Here is a 21661-nt window from a genome sequence, read left to right as displayed (position 1 = left end):
TCTCTTCCTGAGTTTTCCTGGTTTTTGTACTTGCGACAGAGATCAGCAATCAAAGCTCATCGAGTTCCCTGGAATTCCCTACCTGTTCACCCACTGAATATATGAATTATTACAGGAAAGTCATACACTGGACTGGTATCTAGAGTATATGCACAATTAAACTCAATGATAAAGATAAAGCTTTGGGAGTGATTGAATAATGGAATCATGACCTTAAAGAGAGGGACAAGGAACTGTACTAGTACCATGTAAGGAATAATGTGTTTTTCTCATCCTGCGCTTCAGCTAATTCATTTGAATACAGTTGGCAAATACCCGTGTATTTTCTGGGATTGCCCAGATGTGTCAAAGCTTTGTTCTCAAGTCGCAGTATTTCTTGGGGATATGTTGGAGTTTCCAGTCCCTAAATCACTTACCTTATTTTTATTTAATGACAACTCAACAATCGGTATTTGCACTAATTTGGTTTCTAAGAAAGTTGTATTTGTAGGTTTAACTGGTGCAAAAAAGCATTTGTCAGACTCCCTTATCCAGAGCGACTTACATTATCTCATATTTAAACAGCTGAGCAATTGAGGGTTAAGGGCCTTGCTCACGGGCCCAACAGTGGCAGTTTGGTGGACCTGGGATTAAGCTCACAACCTTCTGATTGGTGGCCCAACACCTTAACAACTAGGCTACCACATACCACATCATTTGGTGTCATCAACAAAGCACAAAGCTCAACTATGGACATTTGTCCTAGCTTCACTTTTGAAATTGCCAATATTCCTTTAGGCCTAACATATAATCTAATCTTTTATTTCAAGGCTTTAGCAATTTTATATATGAATACCAAATTATTACTGAATATGTGGTGAACTGTACATCTTCTCTAAAAACTGAATAATAAAAAGTTGATCACAAAAGAAAAAAGAGAATAATGATCATTTCAGAATAATGTTATTACAGAATACCGTTATTACAGATTAATGTCATTACAGAATAATGTCATTACAGAATAATTTTATTACAGAATAATGTTATTACAGATTAATGTCATTACAGAATAATGTTATTACAGATTAATGTCATTACAGTTTAACGTCATTACAGACTAACGGTCATATTACATAGTAACATCATTACAGAGTAACAGTCCTTACCAACACTGTAAACCCTAATTCTGTCATTACATAAATAATCATGTAATCTTGAGTTAACACTACTTGAAATTTTGTATTTTCTAACCATAACTCAAAAATATAAGTTAGATTAACTTACGTAGCCGCAAAATACTTCAACTTAAAATTTAGACTTTTATGAACTCAAAATCCTGATTCATAATCCTATAGGCGGTCCTTAATGCCTGTTGCTGATGCCAGAAAGTTCTGGAATTAATCTTCTCGTCGTTCGCCATTTTAAACTCGGTAAGTAAAGTTATTATGCAGAAATGAACTTGAAAATATTATTTTAATTGTCAAATATGTTTATTTAAAGCCCAATTTTACATTTATATAACAAAGAACCGCCCAGTCATCATTACAAATCTTTCAGACACGTTGTGTTTCCCGTTCAGACTTTGCTAACATCGCTATCAATTTTGTGAACATTATTTTACAAATCATATTGAGAAACTGAATTTGACTTGTAAGACGTAAATTCTTTTTACATTAGTTAATCATGTGTTTTTAGGAAGAAAAAAGTGTTCTTCAGCAGTCCATCTTCACATTTATCATCAATAGTTAATTGTCTAGCTAACCTATCCGTATTTGCTGGTTTAGGCTGGTTTTATTAATAACATTAATTTTGAATATTATTAATTATAATGAAATATAATTTTCTTTATGATGTTTTGTCAATGACTGTCAACTTTTTTTTATATTTTCAATTGTTTTTATATTGCAGGTGAAACAAGAACATGTGGAAATGTAAGTACATTTATATATGTAAACAATTTGCTTTGTGCTTACTTGTGTGTGGATAATGTGGTAGTATATGGCTAATAATGTCAATATAAGTGATGTGTTTAGTGATGTGCATATATTTAGTGTGAATTCTGCTAAATATGCATTGATGTTCTACAATAAATGCATGATCACAACATAGATTTATTATTGTGTCTTCACTAGTTGAGCAGCGGCGTTTTCAGCAGCAGCGGCGTTTTCAGCAGCAGCGGCGTTTTCAGCAGCAGCGGCGTTTTCAGCAGCAGCGGCGTTTTCAGCAGCAGCGGCGTTTTCAGCAGCAGCGGATTTGGAGCTCTCGCTTTCATTTGTTTGCTTGGCTGAGTATCTTTACTCAATTGCGATTTATCTTGAGCTAAACTCTAACTCCTTACCCTTTGACACCTTTATTAATTTGTTTTCCCAGTGCCCGCTGCTAGCTGGTTAGCACCGCTAGCCTATTAGCCCGGTTCCGCTAGTACACACTACACTCTAACTCCTTATTTTTTTTATTTTTTTATTTTTTTTTTTTACACAGGACGAACACATCTGCAATACTTCTTAAAACCTAGAATAATCGCGTGATATACATTTCGATATCTTTACATCCTATTTATTTGTTTTCCCACGTCCGCCTCTAGCCGGCTAGCATAACTAGCCTGTTAGCCGAGTACCGCTAGTACACCTTTCACATCAATTATCTCTGTTGCTCTTACTATATAACACCATGTCGGTTACGTATCTGCCTTTGAGTGCAGGTGAGGACACGTTCGAGCTGCACTCGGTGGAACTGGAGCTGGAGGCTGTGGAGAAGCAGATCCGTGACCTACAGGTGAAGCAGGCCGAGCTGCGGGAGCGGAAAGCAGCGCTGGAAGCCCCCCGGTCTCAGGTAAACTCCCGGCATTTAATTACTACTCCTTCCACCTCTACTCCGTGTGTTTCTCTGTCCAGGCCCAACGCACCCAGGAAGTGGCCTGGCCAGGGGCAGTTCACTCCAGCGCCGGGGCACCGCGGATCCTGGGTGCAGCAGCGGAGGACACGTGCCGGGCCCCGGTCGAGGACCTCTCCCCCTTCACCACCGCCAGTCTTCGAGATCCCCACCCGGAACCGCTTCGCCCCCCTTCGTGAGACGGACCGCGACACTGTGATCATCGGAGACTCCATCGTCCGCCACGTCCGTGCTACTGTGGCTAAAGGTAAGGCTCGCACTCACTGCTTACCTGGTGCCCGTGTTCTTGATGTCGCTGCACAGGTACCTAGGGTCGTGGGCAGAAACACCGGAGCTGTGGTTCTTCACGCCGGCTCGAACGACACCAGCCTGAGGCAGTCGGAGATCCTGAAGAGAGACTTCAAGACCCTGGTGGAGACGGTTCGCAGCACAGCGCCCACGGCGATGATCATCGTGTCCGGACCACTTCCAACGTACCAGCGAGGAATTGAAAGGTTTAGTAGACTTTTTGCTTTTAATGAATGGCTTCAGTCATGGTGTCCGGCTCAGAATCTACACTTTATTGATAACTGGAATGTTTTCTGGGAGCGTCCTAGGCTGTTCCGCGCTGACGGCCTGCACCCCAGCAGAGTTGGAGCGGAGATCCTCTCGGACCACATCTCCAGGGCGCTGCACACCTTCTGACTGGTAAACTACGCCTTAAATTTAAATTTCAATAGCCATCCTTCACCTCAACACATCGATACAAATGCACACATACCTCTCCCCATAGAAACTGTGTCTGTTCCCCGAGCAGTGAGATTAAAAAGTAATTATGTAAGACGATCTCGAAATAATCTTACTGTAATTAGACCAGAAAAATGCCAAAGAAACAAACAAAAACAGTTCCTAAAATTTGGGCTTCTGAACATTAGATCACTTGCACCCAAAGCACTTATCGTAAATGAAATAATCTCAGACAATAGCCTTACTGCATTCTGCCTCACCGAAACCTGGATTAAACCAAATGACTACATCGGTCTAAATGAGTCTACACCATCAGGTTATATCTATAAGCACGAGCCTCGACAGACTGGTCGTGGAGGTGGTGTTGCCACTATCTTTAATGATTGCCTTACTGTTACCCAGAGAACACAGTATAGATTTAAGCCTTTTGAAGTGCTTGTCCTTAATGTTACACTATCGCACACGCACACGAAAAAATCCCTGATGTCTCTTGCGCTAGTGACCGTGTATAGACCCCCAGGGCCCTACACCGATTTTCTTAGAGAATTCACAGATTTTCTTTCTGACCTACTGGTTAGCTTTGATAAAGCATTAATTGTAGGAGATTTTAACATTCATGTTGACGACACAAATGATGCGCTAGGACTCACATTCATGGACTCACTAAACTCATTTGGGCTTAAACAAAACGTCACTAGAGCAACTCACCGTCGTAATCATACGCTAGATTTAATAATATCACACAGAATAGATGTCACTGATATAGATATCATTCCTCAAAGTGATGATATCACAGACCATTATCTCATAATGTACACACTACCTGTAGAACAGGCTAACTGCGTTTCACCACATTATCGTCTCGGTAGAACTATTATTCCGACCACTAAAGACAGATTCACAAATAACCTGCCTGATCTGTCTGGACTTCTTGCTGCACCCTTAAACACAGACGATCTAGATGAAATTACTAACAACATAGGCGCTATATTCACTAGCACACTAGACACTGTTGCCCCAATCAGATTACAGAAGGTTAGAGATAAAACGCTTGCACCGTGGTATAATAGTCATACTCACACCCTCAAGAGAGAGACCCGTAACCTCGAGCGAAAGTGGAGAAAAACTAAATTAGAGGTTTTTAGAATTGCATATAAGGAAAGTATGTCCAGCTATAGACAGGCTCTAAAAGCAGCCAGGGCTGAGCACCTGAGCAAACTCATAGAAAATAACCAGAACAATCCCAGGTTTTTATTTAGCACAGTGGCTAGACTAACAAAAAACCAAAAATCTGAACACACAATTCCATCACAGTTCAGTAGTGACGATTTTATGAGATTCTTCACTGATAAAATCGAAAGTATCAGGAATAAAATAGGTGACGCTCAACACATAAGAGCAACTAGCATCCCGGTCTCACCTAAGGTTCTAAACACACAACTACATTGCTTTACAAGTACAGGTCAGGAAGAGTTAGTTAAACTTATTACTACAGCTAAATCAACAACTTGTTCACTAGACCCCATTCCAACTAAACTACTGAAAGAAGTGTTACATAAAGCCGGTGAGCCTCTTCTTAATATTATTAACTCCTCGTTATCTTTAGGTCACGTCCCTAAATCCTTCAAGTTGGCAGTTATTAGGCCACTCATTAAGAAACCTAATTTAGATCCTAATGGACTTTCAAATTACAGACCGATTTCACACCTTCCGTTTATGTCTAAAATACTAGAAAAGGTTGTGTCTGTTCAACTGAGCTCCTTCTTACAGGAGAACAATATCCTCAAAGAGTTTCAGTCAGGTTTCAGGCCCCATCATAGCACAGAAACTGCACTTGTGAAAGTTACAAATGACTTGTTCTTAGCTTCGGACAAAGACTGTATGTCACTATTAGTTCTACTTTACCTTAGTGCTGCATTCGACACTATAGATCACAACATTCTCCTAGATCGCTTACAAAATTACACAGGTATTCATGGACAGGCTTTAAGTTGGTTTAGATCCTACCTGTCTGATCGATACCATTTTGTAGAATTAAATGGTGAATCCTCCAGCTTATTACCAGTTAATCATGGGGTCCCTCAAGGATCAGTTCTAGGACCTCTGCTCTTCTCGATATACATGCTTCCATTAGGGAACATTATTAGATTACATGGGATTAGCTTCCATTGCTATGCTGACGACACACAGTTATACATCTCATCAAAACCAGATGAAATAACTAAATTGTCGAAATGAACTCAATGCCTTAGAGAGATAAAAGACTGGATGAGCTGTAACTTTCTGTTGTTAAACTCTGATAAGACAGAAACACTACTTATAGGCCCAAAAACTAGTACACAGAAACTCTCACAACTTAATTTCCAATTAGAGGGATGTACTGTTACTAGTAGCTCGACAGTGAAAGACCTGGGTGTTATATTAGACAGTAACTTGTCTTTTGAAAATCATATCGCCCAAACCACAAAAACTGCCTTCTTTCACCTTAGAAATATTGCCAAGCTGAGAAACATCCTGTCTGTATCTGATGCTGAGAAGCTAGTTCATGCTTTCATGACCTCTAGACTGGACTATTGTAATGCATTACTAGGTGGTTGTCCTGCATCTTTAATAAATAGGCTACAGTTAGTCCAAAATGCAGCTGCCAGAGTTCTCACTAGGACAAGAAAGTATGACCATATAACCCCAATTTTATCATCTCTACACTGGCTACCTGTTAAGTTTAGAATTGATTACAAACTGCTGCTACTTACGTACAAGGCTCTTAATGGTTTAGCTCCCATGTATCTAACTAGTCTTCTAACACGTTACAATCCTTCACGCTCTCTGAGATCACAAAACTCAGGACTCCTGGTAGTTCCCAGAATATCTAAGTCTACTAAAGGTGGTAGAGCGTTTTCTTATTTAGCTCCCAAACTCTGGAATAGTCTTCCTGATAGTGTTCGGGGCTCAGACACACTTTCACAGTTTAAATGTAGATTATGTAGAACTCATCTCTTTAGTCAGGCGTACACATAATACATCCCATAAATATTGTGCACTATCACACTAGACTTGCACATTCTTATGAACAGCAGATATGTTAATCCCTATGCACTGCTCTTCTCTTTTTCTACCCATGCTGAGACACCCATGCTATGATCGTCTTCCGTGCGTTGAAATTTTTGGACCTCCACTGAGACAAGGTTGACTCTGTGAGAACCCTGAGACATCTACAGATCTACCAGCTCCAGTTGGACTCTGTGATACTTGTATATTTGTAACCACACCATCTAGTGTCACCCATATGAGGATGGGTTCCCCTTGAGTCTGGTTCCTCTCAAGGTTTCTTCCTTTACCAATCTAAGGGAGTTTTTCCTTGCCACTGTTGCCTGAGCCCTCAGACTTGCTCATTGGGGACAAATACACATACACACATACATACATACATACACACTGTGAACTGTATATATCTTGAATTTTTATTATATTAATTCTTTATACTTCTCCTTATGTTTATCTTTTGTTTTATGTTTATGTTCTGTAAAGCTGCTTTGTGACAATGTCCATTGTAAAAAGCGCTATACAAATAAACTTGAATTGAATTGAATTGAAAACTAGTTGTCTGATCATCGCAATTGGATCCTTGATGTGCCAGTTGGGATCTTATTCGAGCACACCGATCTTCAGCCCCCCAACTCCTTGCATTTGAATTCCTCTATTGGCATAATACTTGAAGGTCAAGTGGTAATGGACAAGATGCCGGACCTCACACAAGCAATGTGTCTTCTCTTTGGTCTCATTTATGCATTAGACCTGAATTACCCCAAATCACTCGCAAACACATTTGATTTCATACAGCGTGTACTGATGTCAATGGGACAGAATGCCCTCAAGCCCAAAGTACAGTCTTTGGCAAACCAGCTTTTTTGTTAATAAAAAATGTTTAGTTGTTTCTAGCAGTGATGTTGTGCAGCAGTTAATGTGGGATCTTGTTACCACCTGTACAATGTTGTAGACCGTGGCTATGACCTAGGTGTTTTCTGATACAGTATGTTTTTGAAATTTTTTAAACTGAAATGTAATTTATATAATTTATCTGTACATTTTTGTACAGTGTGGCTGTAACCAGTTCTGTTTCATTTATTGAAATTTAAATGTTTAAACAATTTTGCACAATAAATACATTCAATATGATGTTCAATGTGTTTTTTTGGACTGAATAAAGCTTTAACAGTCAAAAGAACAATGATATTAGTCAATTAAATTTATAATCATTTGCAATTTCAGTTTAATTTTTAAGTTGATAAATATGTAAGTAAGTGAACTTAATAGTTTAAGTGCACCAACACCAAGTTAGATGAACTTAACAATTTATGTATAGTCTACATGAGCACCAAGTTAAGTGAACTTAAATAAGTTTTGGAAAATCCATTACTCAATTCAATTGAGGGAACGAGTTTACTCAATAGGTTGAGTTCATTGAACTTATTAGGGTTTTCAGTGAAGTAACATTCGTTGCAAGCTAACAATCATTTTAGAGTAACTGTAATTACAGAGTAACATCATTACAGAGTAACATCATTACAGAGTAACAACATTACAGAGTAACATCATTACAGAGTAACAACATTACAGAGTAACAAAATTACAGAGTAACATCATTACAGAGTAACATCATTACAGAGTAACATCATTACAGAATAACAACATTACAGAGTAGCATCATTACAGAGTAACATCATTACAGAGTAACGTCACTACACTCTTAACCCGAATTAGTTGGCATTACTAAAAATTTTCGAGGAAACCGGTTGCACGAATCCATTTTAGTTTTTACACAGAATAAAACTAAACAAGTTAAGTTGTTTGAACATAGAATCTCAAGTCATGCGATAGACAAATCAAGTTTACACTAGTAGGCTTTACTGAAATTCATTAGTTCACATTACTAATGTTTTTGAGCATATGTTTTATAAAATAACTATTAATGTCTTATAATTTAAATTATACTACTTAAATGAGATTTTATATATTAATTTAATAAGAAATTAAACAATAACATCATTTCATTTTTTATTGTTGACAAAAAACAGGTAACACTGCAATATACTCAAGTTCACAATGTTAACAATACAGTGTTTAGAAAAAAATACATAATTCAATAAAGCATTAAACTGGATAAGAATAAAGGGAAAAGAGCACATGTACACACTCCTACACACGCTGGTGACAACTTTTGAGTTGATAACTGTTAACTCAATATCAATAGAGCACCAATATGCAGTTTTAACATACAGTACACTATAAGTGCAGAACACTGGTAAATGTTCAGGGTTCCCACTCTTTTTCAGAGATCATTTTCCAGGACTTTTCCAGGACATTTCAAATTTAGCAAAAAAAGACAAGGCTCACAGATTCACGGCCTAAAGTAATACGTTCTTCTCTACAGAAGTCTTAAAAACAATGTACACTTTATGGCTATTACTTAACTATACTTTTAAAGACGATTTGTCATGTGAATGAAATTTCAACAATTATAAAATATAAAGACCGCACATATTAATACCCTTTCCTTTCTCAGGCCAATGCCGTCAAGCATGCTTTAGTTTGCTGTGCATTCCCCTTGCACATGATATTCAGATTAACAAGGTTAGTATAACCTGCTTACCCGTCACCATTTGCTGAAAACATTCGAGCACTTAAACCATTCCTAGCACCTGAAACCGCAACACAGCGAGAGTAAACAGCATAACAAAAAACCCGTCAAAACTCAGCGTCCCTGAACAGATCGCTTTCTGTTACTAACGTTAATTGTTTCGACCAGTTGTAAACTGTTCTTTAAAATGGTCAAGAACATTTAAAAATAATAATTTTCCAGGACAACAAGATTTTTTCCAGGACAATTTATGTTTTCTCTCATTTTCCATGTGTTTTCCAGGACTGGAACATTGGTCATTAATTTTCCAGGATTTCCAGGTTTTCCAGGACGCGTGGGAACCCTGATGTTAAGAACACTTACTGCACTGACTGGACAACCGGAACAAGAATCTGTTCAAAGATTCACACTGTGCATGTTGAGAACAAAAAACAGGCATGGCTTCTGAAGCTAAGCTATCGTTTGTCACATATAAATTCACAAAACCTCCACTGCATCTTCAAAAGAACCTGTGAAAACAGAGCATAAGAAAATGTTTAGATTAGCAAATAACTTTCACTGTAAAACATTAATGAACAACTGCTAATGACTACATCTTTTACACAGTTTAAGTTGCTACTACAAACAAACAAAAAAATAATAAAAGTTTCAAAACTTTAAGAAACACGTGTTACTTAGCGACAAGCACGTGTACATGCATACACGCTTATATGAACCAACAAAAAAAATAAACTTATGCCAGCGAAATACAAACGTTGTAACTGGGAACATATAACACTGGCTAACGTTATTAAATGTGACCTGACAGAAATAGCTCATGTTACTGTGAACAGACAGAAAATGAGGAAAAAAAAACTAGCATCAATCATCATTTACACTTAGTTAACTTATTAACATCGGTTTTAGGGTAATCATTTATTGTCAGAAAGATTTCTATATATTAGACTATTTACACTCACCGTTTCAAAGTGCTTTCAAAATTCCACGGTTTGCGCACAGAGGACCAGACAGCGCATTGTCACGTCCTGTTTCAGGCCCCGCCTCTCCCCTTCCCTGCCCCGCCCCCTTACAGAAACGTAACATACTAAGTTGTCTCTGCTTAACATAATCATTGCACGCAATATTTCATCTGAATAGTGCAAACAATTAATTTGAATTAGTAGTGACAACGATTTTTTTTTAAAAGCGACAAAGAATAAGTAATGACCACTTAAAAAGTTTCATTAACTCAAAATCTGGGTTTAGAGAGTACCAAGTAACGTCATTACAGATTAACAGTCATTACGGAATAACAGTCATTAAAGAGTAATGGTCATTACAGAGTAACATCATTACAATGTAATGGTCATTACAGAATAACAGTCATAATAGATCAACGGTCATTACAGAATAACAGTCATTACAGAATAATGTTCATTTCAGAGTAACATCATTACACTCTAACGTCATTACAGACTAACATCATTACAGAGTAGAGTAACGGTCATTACAGAGTAACATCATTAAAGACTAACGTCATTACAGAGTAACATCATTACAGACTAACGTCATTACAGACTAACAGTCATTACAGAGTAGAGTAACGGTCATTACAGAGTAACATCATTACAGACTAACGTCATTACAGACTAACATCATTACAGAGTAGAGTAACGGTCATTACAGACTAACATCATTACAGAGTAGAGTAACGGTCATTACAGACTAACAGTCATTACAGAGTAGAGTAACGGTCATTACAGACTAACATCATTACAGAGTAGAGTAACGGTCATTACAGAGTAACATCATTACAGACTAATGTCATTACAGACTAACATCATTACAGAGTAGAGTAACGGTCATTACAGAGTAACATCATTACAGACTAACGTCATTACAGAGTAGAGTAACGGTCATTACAGAGTAACATCATTACAGACTAATGTCATTACAGACTAACGTCATTACAGAGTAGAGTAACGGTCATTACAGAGTAACATCATTACAGACTAACGTCATTACAGACTAACGTCATTACAGAGTACAGTAACGGTCATTACAGAGTAACATCATTACAAACTAACGGTCATTTTAGAGTAACTGTCATTACAGAGTAACGTCATTACAGGTTAACAACATTACAGACTAACGTTCATAACAGAATAAGGTCATTACAGACTAACAGTTATTACAGAGTAACATCACTACACACTAACAGTAATTACAGATTAACAGCCAGTACAGACTAACAGTCATTACAGAGTAACGGTCATTACAACGTAACATTCATTACAAACTGATGGTAATTTCAGAGTAACTGTCAATGAAGAGTAACAGTCATTACAGATTAACGTCATTACAGACTAACAGTATTTACAGTTTAAAGTCGTTACAGACATAACAGTCATTACAGAGTAGAGTAACGGTCATTACAGAGTAACATTCATTACAAACTAGCGGTCATTTTAGAGCAACTGTCAATGAAGAGTAACAGTCATTACAGATTAACGTCATTACAGTTTATCATCATTACAGACAGTCATTACAGAATAAGGTCGTTACAGACTAACAGTCTCTACAGTTTAAAGTCGTTACAGACTAACAGTCATTACAGAGTAGAGTAACGGTCATTACAGACTAACAGTCATTACAGAGTAGAGTAACGGTCATTACAGACTAACAGTCATTACAGAATAAGGTCATTACAGACTAACAGTCTCTACAGTTTAAAGTCATTACAGACTAACAGTCATTACAGAGTAGAGTAACGGTCATTACAGACTAACAGTCATTACAGAATAAGGTCATTACAGACTAACAGTCTCTACAGTTTAAAGTCGTTACAGACTAACAGTCATTACAGAGTAGAGTAACGGTCATTACAGACTAACAGTCATTACAGAGTAGAGTAATGGTCATTACAGACTAACAGTCATTACAGAGTAGAGTAACGGTCATTACAGACTAACATCATTACAGAGTAGAGTAACGGTCATTACAGACTAACATCATTACAGAGTAGAGTAACGGTCATTACAGACTAACAGTCATTACAGAGTAGAGTAACAGTCATTACAGACTAACATCATTACAGAGTAGAGTAACGGTCATTACAGACTAACAGTCATTACAGAGTAGAGTAACAGTCATTACAGACTAACAGTCATTACAGAGTAGAGTAACGGTCATTACAGACTAACAGTCATTACAGAATAAGATCATTTCTGAGTAATCAGTATCAGAATGAGTTTTATTTCCAAGTATGCTTGCAAATACAATGAACTTGTTTTAGTGTCATACGCTTCCATTACACATAGACAACAAGATGGGAGAGATTACCAAAAAAATACATGTAAAAATGTGAACAATAAATTAAACAATAAATAACTTGTATGTACAGTTGTGCTATAAATGATAGAATGGAATAGAATGGAATGAGATGCAGGGATGTACTAGGATGGAGATAGTAACAATTACATTTAAGATTATTGCACATTGTTACTGTATCTTGGGGGAACATTTAACTGTTCATGAGGTATATTGTCTGGGAGAGGAAACTGTTCTTGTGCCTGGTTGTTCTGGTATTTGGGGCTCTGTATCAACGGCCAGATGGTAAATGTTCAAAAACTGGATGACTTGGATGTGAGGGATCCAGAGTGACTTTCTGAGCCCTTTTCTTCACTCTGGATATATAGAGTTTTTGGAGGGTGCGCAGGGAAGCACAGATAATCCTTTCAGCAGTCCCAACTCTTCTCTGTAGTCTTCTTATGTCTGATTTTGTTGCTGAGCCACAAAATTCACTGATATATTAAGTTACATTCTCAGTAAACTCGTCCAGATCGTTGGCATCAAAAACACTCCAATCTGTTAGGTCAAAACAGGCTTGTAAAACCTGCTCTGTATCATTGGTCCATTTCTTTACAGTCTTTACTACAGGTTTAACAGGTTTCTGCCTGTAGGTTGGTATAAAATGAACCAGGCAGAGATCAGAGAGAAGCTGCCCATGTAGCTGAGGGATATGCATCCATACATGTAACATGCTGTGTGTATTTTGACTCCAGGTGTTGTTCTGTCCCTTTAATCTGATCAGCAGGTTTTTGTAAAGCCAGGCTCAAGTGCACTTGCGGGGGAAAGGTTCGGCAGATGTAGCACGCTGTCCAGCATGGCATCGTTCAGCAAGGTTTCTGGGATGTGGTAGCTCAGTGGTTAAGGTGTTCAACTACTGATCGGAAGGTCACTGGTTCGAATCCCCCCTCAAACTCTCTAACCATTAGAGTCAAAGTAGGAGTCAAACTCTCTAACCATTAGGCCACGACTGCCAATTATATATATGTATGTAATCATAGTGGTGTGAAAAAGTGTTGGCCCCCTTCCTTTTTTATTATTTTTTGCATGTTTGTCACAATTTAATGTTTCAGATCATCAAATAAATGTAAATATTAGTCAAAGATAACACAAGTAAACACAACATGCAGTTTTTAAATGAAGGTTTTTGTTATTAAGGGAAAACAAAATATAAACTTACATGGCCCTGTATGAAAAAGTGTTTGCCCCCCTGTTAAAACATAACATAACTGTGGTTTATCACACCTGAGTATAATGTCTCTAGCTACACCCAGACCTGATTACTGTCACACCTGTTCACTATCAAGAAAACACTTAAATAAGACCTGAGTGACAAAGTGAAGTAGACCAAAAGATCCTCAAAAGCTACACATCATGCTGAGATCCAAAGACATTCAGGAACAAATGAGAAAGAATTACGAATTAAGAAGTAATTGAGATCTATCAGTCTGGAAAAGGTTATAAAGCCATTTCTAAAGATTTGCAATACTCTGTGGACTGACAAGACAAAAGCTGAACTTTTTGGAAGGTGTGTGTCCCATTACATCTGGTAAAAGTAACACTGCATTTCAGAACAAAACATCATACCAACAGTAAAACATGGTGGTGGTAGTGTGATGGTCTGGGGCTGTTTTACTGCTTCAGGACCTGGAAGACTTGCTGTGATAAACAGAACCATGAATTCTGCTGTCTACAAAAAACCCTGAAGGACAAAGTGCAGCCATCTGTTCGTGACCTCAAGCTGAAGTGAACTTGGGTTCTGCAGCAGGACAATGATCCAAAACACACCAAGTCCACCTCTGAATGGCTGAAGAAAAATAAATGAAGACTTTGGAGTGGCCGAGTCAAAGTCCTGACCTGAATCCTATTGAGATGCTGTGGCAGGACCTTAAAAGGGAGATCCATGCTCGAAAACCCTCCAATGTGGCCGAATTACAAAACAATTCTGTAAAGATGACTGGACCAAAATTCCCCCACAGCCTCAGCTGTAACAGACTCACTGTAAGTTATCACTAACACTTTATTGCATTTCTTGCTGCTAAGGGAGGACCAACCAGTTATTATGTTTAGGGGGCAAATACTTTTTCGCACAGGGCCATGTGGTTTTGGATTTAGTTTTCCCTTAATAATAAAAAACTTCATTTAAAAGCCGCATGTTGTGTTTACTTGTGTTATCTCTGACTAATATTTACATTTGTTTGCTGGTATGAAACATTTAAGTGTGAAAAACATGCAAAAAAATAAAAAATCAGGAAGGGGGCCAACACTTTTTCACACCACTATATGTACAGTGAATCAATATAAAGGCTATAAGGTGATATATAAAATATATATAAAGGTGATACACACAAATAAAATAGTGCAGATGTATGTAGAATCACAATATGTGTAGAGAATTAGGATAAAAATACAATATGTAATATGTACATTGTATGTATAATTGTACAGAAGTTATATACTGTATTTTTACAGTGTTCTAACGGTGTAGTGTAGAGTTCAGTAGTGTGATGGTGGATGGAAAAAAAGCTGTCCCTGAACCTGCAGGTTCTGGTGCGTATGTTCCTGTTACTCCTTCTTGATGGAAGGAGGTTAAACAGTTTGTGACGTGAAGGATGAGAAGAGTCTTTAATGATGATGTTGTGAGCTCTGCGCAGACATCTGCTGTGGTGAAGGTGCTCAATGGCAGGTAGTCGGGTGCCAGTAATGCGTTGGGCGATTTTGACCCCCCTTTGCCGGGCTTTACGTTCACACACAGTGGAGCCTGTGCACCACACAGTGATGGAGTTGGTCAGGATGCTCTCGATGATGCAGCCGTAGAAAATCGTTAAAATCCCTGGGGACAGATGAGCTTTCTTAAGGCTCCTCAAGACGTACAGGAGTTGTTGTGCCTTCCTAACCAGAGCTGAAGTGTTCTGGTGACAGGACCGATCCTCAGAGCTGTGAACTCCCAAGAACTTAAAGCTGGAGACCCGCTCTACCTCAGTTCCATTGATGTAGACTGGGGAATGTCTCCTGCTGTTAGATTTCTGAAAGTCCATGATGAGCTCTTTAGTCTTCGTGGTGTTGAAGGTCAGGTTGTTGATGGCACACCACGCTGTCAGGCTTTGGATCTCTTCCCTGTAGGCCGATTCATCGTTTTTGCTGATCTGGCCGACAACGGTGGTGTCATCTGCGTACTTCATCAAGATGTTAGAGTTATGCAGAGGAGCACAGTTGTGGATGAACAGGGAGTTGAGTAGAGGGCTCAGAACACAGCCCTGTGGAATGCCAGTGTTCAGAATGAGGGTTAAGGATACCTGTTTGCCCAACCTAACAGATTGAGGTCTGTTGGTGAGAAAGTCCAGAATCCATCTGCAAGTGGAGGTTCAGATACCGAGGTCACTGAGCTTAGTGAGCTCAGTACAGTGGGAGGACTGTATTGAACGCAGAGCTAAAGTCAATGAACAGCACTGGTGGTAGGCCCGCAGCAAGGTGATACAGGACCAGTTTCTCAAAGCACTTCATGACAATAGTCTGTGATGGTCTGGATCAAAGACCATCATTATATAGCGTTCAGCGTCAGTTCAGGCAGGCCACATAGTCAAGCTCGGCTATCAGCTGATGTCAATTTTCTAACCCCGCCCATCAGCTGATCTGATTCCTAAGCGTGCTATTGGTCCCTTTCAAACAGGGCGCCCTATTTAAATGCATTTTCAGTCTGTCTGCTTGGCTGTTTCCTCTGCATTGCTGCAACTGCGATTTAAACTCGGTGGCTATTTGGGGTTTAAACCGCAAGCTATCTTCTTTTGTGGGGCTGCTTCCTCTGCTTTGTTGCTGCTGCGATTTAAACTCGGCGGCTGATTAGAGTTTAAACCGCAAGCTATCTCCTTTTGTGTTCACGATATGGAACTATAAGAGGTCGTGATTGCTATTAGTATACTCGAGCCGAAGGGGAAGTTTGAAGACGCTTTAAACTTACGGTAAATCGATACGAATCGATATGTTCGTGTATAATGGTGCGTTTGTTGAGCCGGATTGGACCTTAGGGCTGGCGTGTTGTACAGTCTGTTATGCCACGCTACGTTAGGCTATGCTTCGCTATGCTATGTATGTTATGCTATGCTATGCTAGGTTATATTGTATGTTACTCTATGTTATAAGATAAGGTTATGCTATGTTTTTGCATTGCTCGTCATGATGGGTCATGCCATGCTTGCTATACTAGGCTAGATTGCCTCATGCTAGGTAATGCATGCCTCGATATGCCTTGCTAAGCCAGCTCGTTATGGTATGCTAGGTTATGCTATGCTATGTTATGCTAGCTAGGCTTACCTTGCTAGGCTATGTTATGTTATGCTATGACTTGCTAGGTCAGGTTAGGTTACGTTGCGCTATGTTATGCCTCACTAGGCTGTTGTGATACGTCGTTCTGTGCCTCGATAGGCTGTTGTGATACGTTGTGCTGTGCCTTGCTAGGCTATGTTGTGTTGCATTATGCTATGCCTTGCTAGGCCATGGTAGGTTACGTTGCGCTATGTTATGCCACGCTAGGCTGTGTTGGGCTGTGCCTTGCTGGGCTATGCTGTGTTGCGTTGGGCTGTGCCTTGCTAGGCCGTGTTGGGTAACATTACGCTATGTTGTGCCTCGCTAAGCTGTGGTGATATGTTGTGCTATGCCTCACTGGGCTGTGTTATGGTATGTTGTGCTATGCCTTGCTAGGCTATGTTGTGTTGCGTTATGCTATGCCTTGCTAGGCCATGTAGGTTACATTGCACTATGTTGTACCTCGCTGGGCTGTTGTGATGCGTCGTGCTGTGCCTCGCTAGGCTGTTGTCATACGTTAGGCCGTGCCTTGCTATGCGTTTTGTTATGTTATGCTGTGCCTTGTTTGGCTGTTATGATGCGTTATGCCTTGCTGGGCGTTATGTTGAGTTGTGCTATGCCTCCCTAGGTTGTATGATACGTTATGCTGTGTCTCGATAGGCGTTTGTTGCATTATGCTATGCCTCCATAGGCTGTAATGGTATGTTATGCCATGCCTTTCTGGGCTGTGTTGGGTTACGTTGTGCTATGCCTTGCTGGGCTATGTTGTGTTACGTTATGTTGTGCTGTGCCTTGCTGGGCCATGTTGTGTTGCGTCGCACTGTGTTTATGCCTCGTTGGCTGTTGTGATGCGTGGTGCTGTGCCTCGCTGGGCTGTAGTGATACGTTATGCAGTGCCTTGCTAAGCGTGATTTTTGCGTTGTGCTGTGCCTTGCTGGGCTGTGTTGCGTTACGTTATGCGATGCCTTGCTGGGCTGTGTCGGGTTGCCTTGTGCTGTGCCTTGCTGGGCTGTGTTGCTTTATGCTATGCGATGCCTTGCTGGGCTGTGTTGTGTTGCGTTACGCTGGGTTATGCCTTGCTGGGCTGTTGTGATGCGTCATGCTATGCCTCGCTAGGCTGTTGTGATATGTTGGGCTGTGCCTCGCTGGGCTGTTGTGATGCGTCGTGCTATGCTTCCCTAGGCTGTTGTGATATGTTGGGCTGTGCCTCGCTGGGCTGTTGTGATACGTTATGCCATGCCTTGCTGGGCATTATGTTGCGTTGTGTTAGGACTCTCTGGTTATGCTTTGCCCTGCTAGGCGGTTATGATATGTTATGCCATGCCTTGCTGCGAAAGATAATGACCTGGTGGATGATAATCGATGGCTACTGGCTCTGCTTGTATTGTGTTTCTGTTCTTAAAAAAAAAAAAAAAAAGGTTCCAAAGCTGGGAAAGGCACTGTGAAGCATCCTAACCCGCTGCTTCTTCAATTATTTAATTGGACTTATCCGAGGTTTTCGCAGGAGTGTCTTGGTTGCCTACTCATTAGTTTGCCTATAATAATTTGCTTTCTGCTGTTAAAGAACCTGAAATTGTTGATTCTTTGTTGGGAAAGGAAGTTAAGACTGGATTTCTTGTTGGGCCTTTTGGAAGTCTCCTTTCTCGGGTTGTTGGATGGATCCTAGAGGGATGGCTACTGGGGGGATATTCAGGGAGGAGGCACTTGGTGTCTCGTGTTCTGTTTGTGATTGAGCTAGCTCTGCTGCTAGCTCTCCTCCTCTGCTGCTGCTAGCGCTTCTCCTCTGCTGCTGCTAGCTCTCCTCCTTGAGTCTTCTGAGGCCTTGAATCGTATACAGACGCTGCGCCTTCCGTTGGTTTTGGGGGGGGTTTTTAATGGTCAGTGGTTGCTAGTAAATGGCAAAGGAACTGCTTTCCGTGCCTGATAATAACATGTCCTCTGCTCTGTTGGTGTTTTACTAATAAGTTTGGCTAGTGAAATGCTAGTTAGCAGGAGAGCCAGGGAGGATTGCTTGGCATGGTCTGTTTGGGGGGGATTTTGTCTTGCTGCTTTCCCAGTTAAATGGGAGATTGTCCCCCCCACGAAGCTGCTGCTGTTCCCTGACTAGCTTTCATGGAGCTCATGAAAAAGATGGGGAATTCAGAACAAAGCCATACCGCCAAATGTAAATTTTATAAGCTTGCAAATTAAAAATTTAAATATGTCAAAGAATTGTCTTTATTTTGACTCAAGTGGTCCTGACTGAAATAGAGTAAAGGTCATGTAACAGTGATTCATAGGGTACATGAATAGAACGTAGCCCAAGACAGTAACCCACAGTGCTTTACTCTGCTGTAATATATGATTTTTGAATGAAGAGAAACACTGTTCTTGCTTTGTCTAGGAGAGCGTATAGACTTCTGAAACCCTGCACTTTGAATTAATAGTACAATAGTACATACAAATCAATACTCAATGCACATCTTTGCACTGACTCCATTAATCAACACAGCTAATGTTTTTAATCCTGTTGCTGAAGGCTGCAGAGATTTAAAATCCACTCTTACAGTCTATTAAAAACAAAACAACTGTAAAACAGATTTACAGTGCAAATTCATTTGACTTGCAATCACAAAGCTAGTAAAATAGGCATCCTGGGCATCCTGTGATCAAATGTTGTGTTTCCTTCAAAAAAAGGTGATGAAGAAGTGCAAGTGATTAAAGTCAGACCTATTCTTGTTTTTACTATCAGAGGCTACATTTATCCAGTAATCTGCAGGAGATTTAATTGTTACCTTCATTTAACATCAAACATTCAACACACTAATAATTGTGTATCTAATTGTGCTAATGTGTGTGTATGTGAGTGTGTGTGTGTGTGTGTGTGTGTGTTTAAAAGGGGTGGAGACTTCAGAGCTTGCATGTCAAAATGTCTGTCTGACTTCATTCCCTATTCCCTAAATGGTGCACTTCTTAGGGTGCGGTGCAGCAGTTGTTCGAATTCAGAGTGGTATTATTACTTTTCCTTTGTAGTTCACTGCACTTTTATCCATAATGCACTGGAAATCCAGATTACAAGCAAAATCCAGAGTGTGTAGCTTCAACAAACACTCACCCATGTCACAAATGATTCAGTTTATTCTTCAGGATCACAGTAATTCAACTAGTACTTTCATCAGCATGAAGCATGATTTTTTCCTATTTTTTTTTTTAAACAAAATAACTTCAACCAGCAAGCAGCAGGACGTGAAGTTTTAATTTCTTTCTTGTCTTACACTGATTTAGTTAATATAACACACATATCAGTGAATATAAGTAACATGCATTGGTGCTACACACGACCACATAAACAGGTGAGCCACGAGCGCAGAGGATCAAGTGTCTGATTAAGGCTCAGGTTAGTGTAGTATTCAACTCTCACTTAACACAGTTAGTGAAGGACTCAATGGGTTACTGATCAGCAGGTCAGGGGCTCAAGTCCTAGCACTGCCACACTGTTACTGTTGTGCTCTAGATTAAGGTCCTTAACCATCTCACCGATGCTGCACTCTGACCCCTATCATCCTAACAAGCTGGGACAAATAAAAGCCTCTGTTTCTAAAGACCTAGCAGAGCAACATGAGTGAAGAAACCAGTGAAGAGTGGTGAAGAGTGAAGATCCATCATGAGATCCATCATTTCAGTGACATGAACTCTAGCAAGATTATTGAAGTACTGTATTGAAGTACTGGTTTGAATGTTTTAGAGACCTCTGATCTTGTGGGATCTTGTGCGCACACAAAAGTCTATAGAGTTTACACAACATGTTGAGAAAAAGATGAAAAAGCATCCAGTAAGCATGAGTTCTGTGGACAGAAAGGCCTTGTTGATGTGAGAGGGTCAGGGGATAACTGACAGGACACTACAGTAACTCACATAACCAATTTTTATCACCACGGTGAGCGAAAAACCATCTCAGAGCTCACAACTTAACCATGAGGCACATGAGTACAACAGGAGACGAATAAAACACAGAGAGAACATGCAAACACATCCCCCACCCCCCACCCCCCAGGATGGAGGCAGGGACCAAACCCCAGTGTGCCCCTTAAATTAGTAATTAAAATAAAACACATAACATTAATAATATACGAGCTGCATGTTGTAGTGCTGACGGTTATAGAGTTCTATTCTATTCTACATTATATTTCCTCTCATGTAGAAGTGACTCGGATTTTGCAGTAAAGCGGTGACACGATGTTCTTCTGCAGGCTCCATGTAACATCCGGCTCAATGCGGCGGAAAGACAGGATTTTAATGTAAACTCATTTTATATCATGACGCCGAGCGAATTCACAGCGCGGAACATCACGAGCTACTGAACATCCGCCCGCCTGCGGCGTCAACATCAAACACACATTAAGGAATAAAAATGAGCTCAGCTGTTATTTACTTATTTACCTGTCGGTGTCCGTGCGGCTCCCGCTGCTGCTGCTCTATTCTGAACCTCCGCATTCACACCACCGACCGACCGACCTCTCTCTGTGTGTGTGTGTGTGTGTGTGCGTGTCTCTCTCTCTCTCTCTCTGTGTGTGTGCGTGTCTCTCTCTCTCTCTCTCTGTGTGTGTGCGTGTCTCTCTCTCTCTCTCTATGTGTGTCTCTGTCTCTCTCTCTCTCTATGTGTGTGCGTGTCTCTGTCTCTCTCTCTCTGTGTCTCTCTCTCTCTCTGTGTGCGTGTCTCTGTGTCTCTCTCTCTGTCTGTCTCTCCCTCTCTGTGTGCGTGTCTCTCTCTCTGTCTCTCTCTCTGTGTGCGTGTCTCTCTCTCTGTCTCTCTCTCTC

The 21661-nt window shown here is 40.1% G+C and overlaps 1 protein-coding gene across 2 annotated transcripts in view; it reads right to left on the bottom strand.

The window, feature by feature from the left end:
* The window catches only part of LOC132864025 (junction plakoglobin-like), a 40890-nt gene extending 19489 nt beyond the window's left edge, over positions 1-21401 (bottom strand). Inside the window, exon 1 of one of the 2 annotated variants that reach the window (XM_060897221.1) lies at positions 21284-21401. In XM_060897221.1, the coding sequence (XP_060753204.1) occupies positions 21284-21337 (54 nt within the window). In that variant the 5' untranslated portion in view covers positions 21338-21401. The remainder of the gene's footprint in view (positions 1-21283) is intronic. The other variant, XM_060897222.1, reaches the window with a different exon arrangement.
* Between the last annotated feature and the right edge of the window lie 260 nt (positions 21402-21661).

Source organism: Tachysurus vachellii, chromosome 21 (genome assembly GCF_030014155.1).
Source record: "Tachysurus vachellii isolate PV-2020 chromosome 21, HZAU_Pvac_v1, whole genome shotgun sequence".
Classification (NCBI taxonomy): domain Eukaryota; kingdom Metazoa; phylum Chordata; class Actinopteri; order Siluriformes; family Bagridae; genus Tachysurus; species Tachysurus vachellii.
This window is presented reverse-complemented; position numbering and strand designations above follow the sequence as displayed.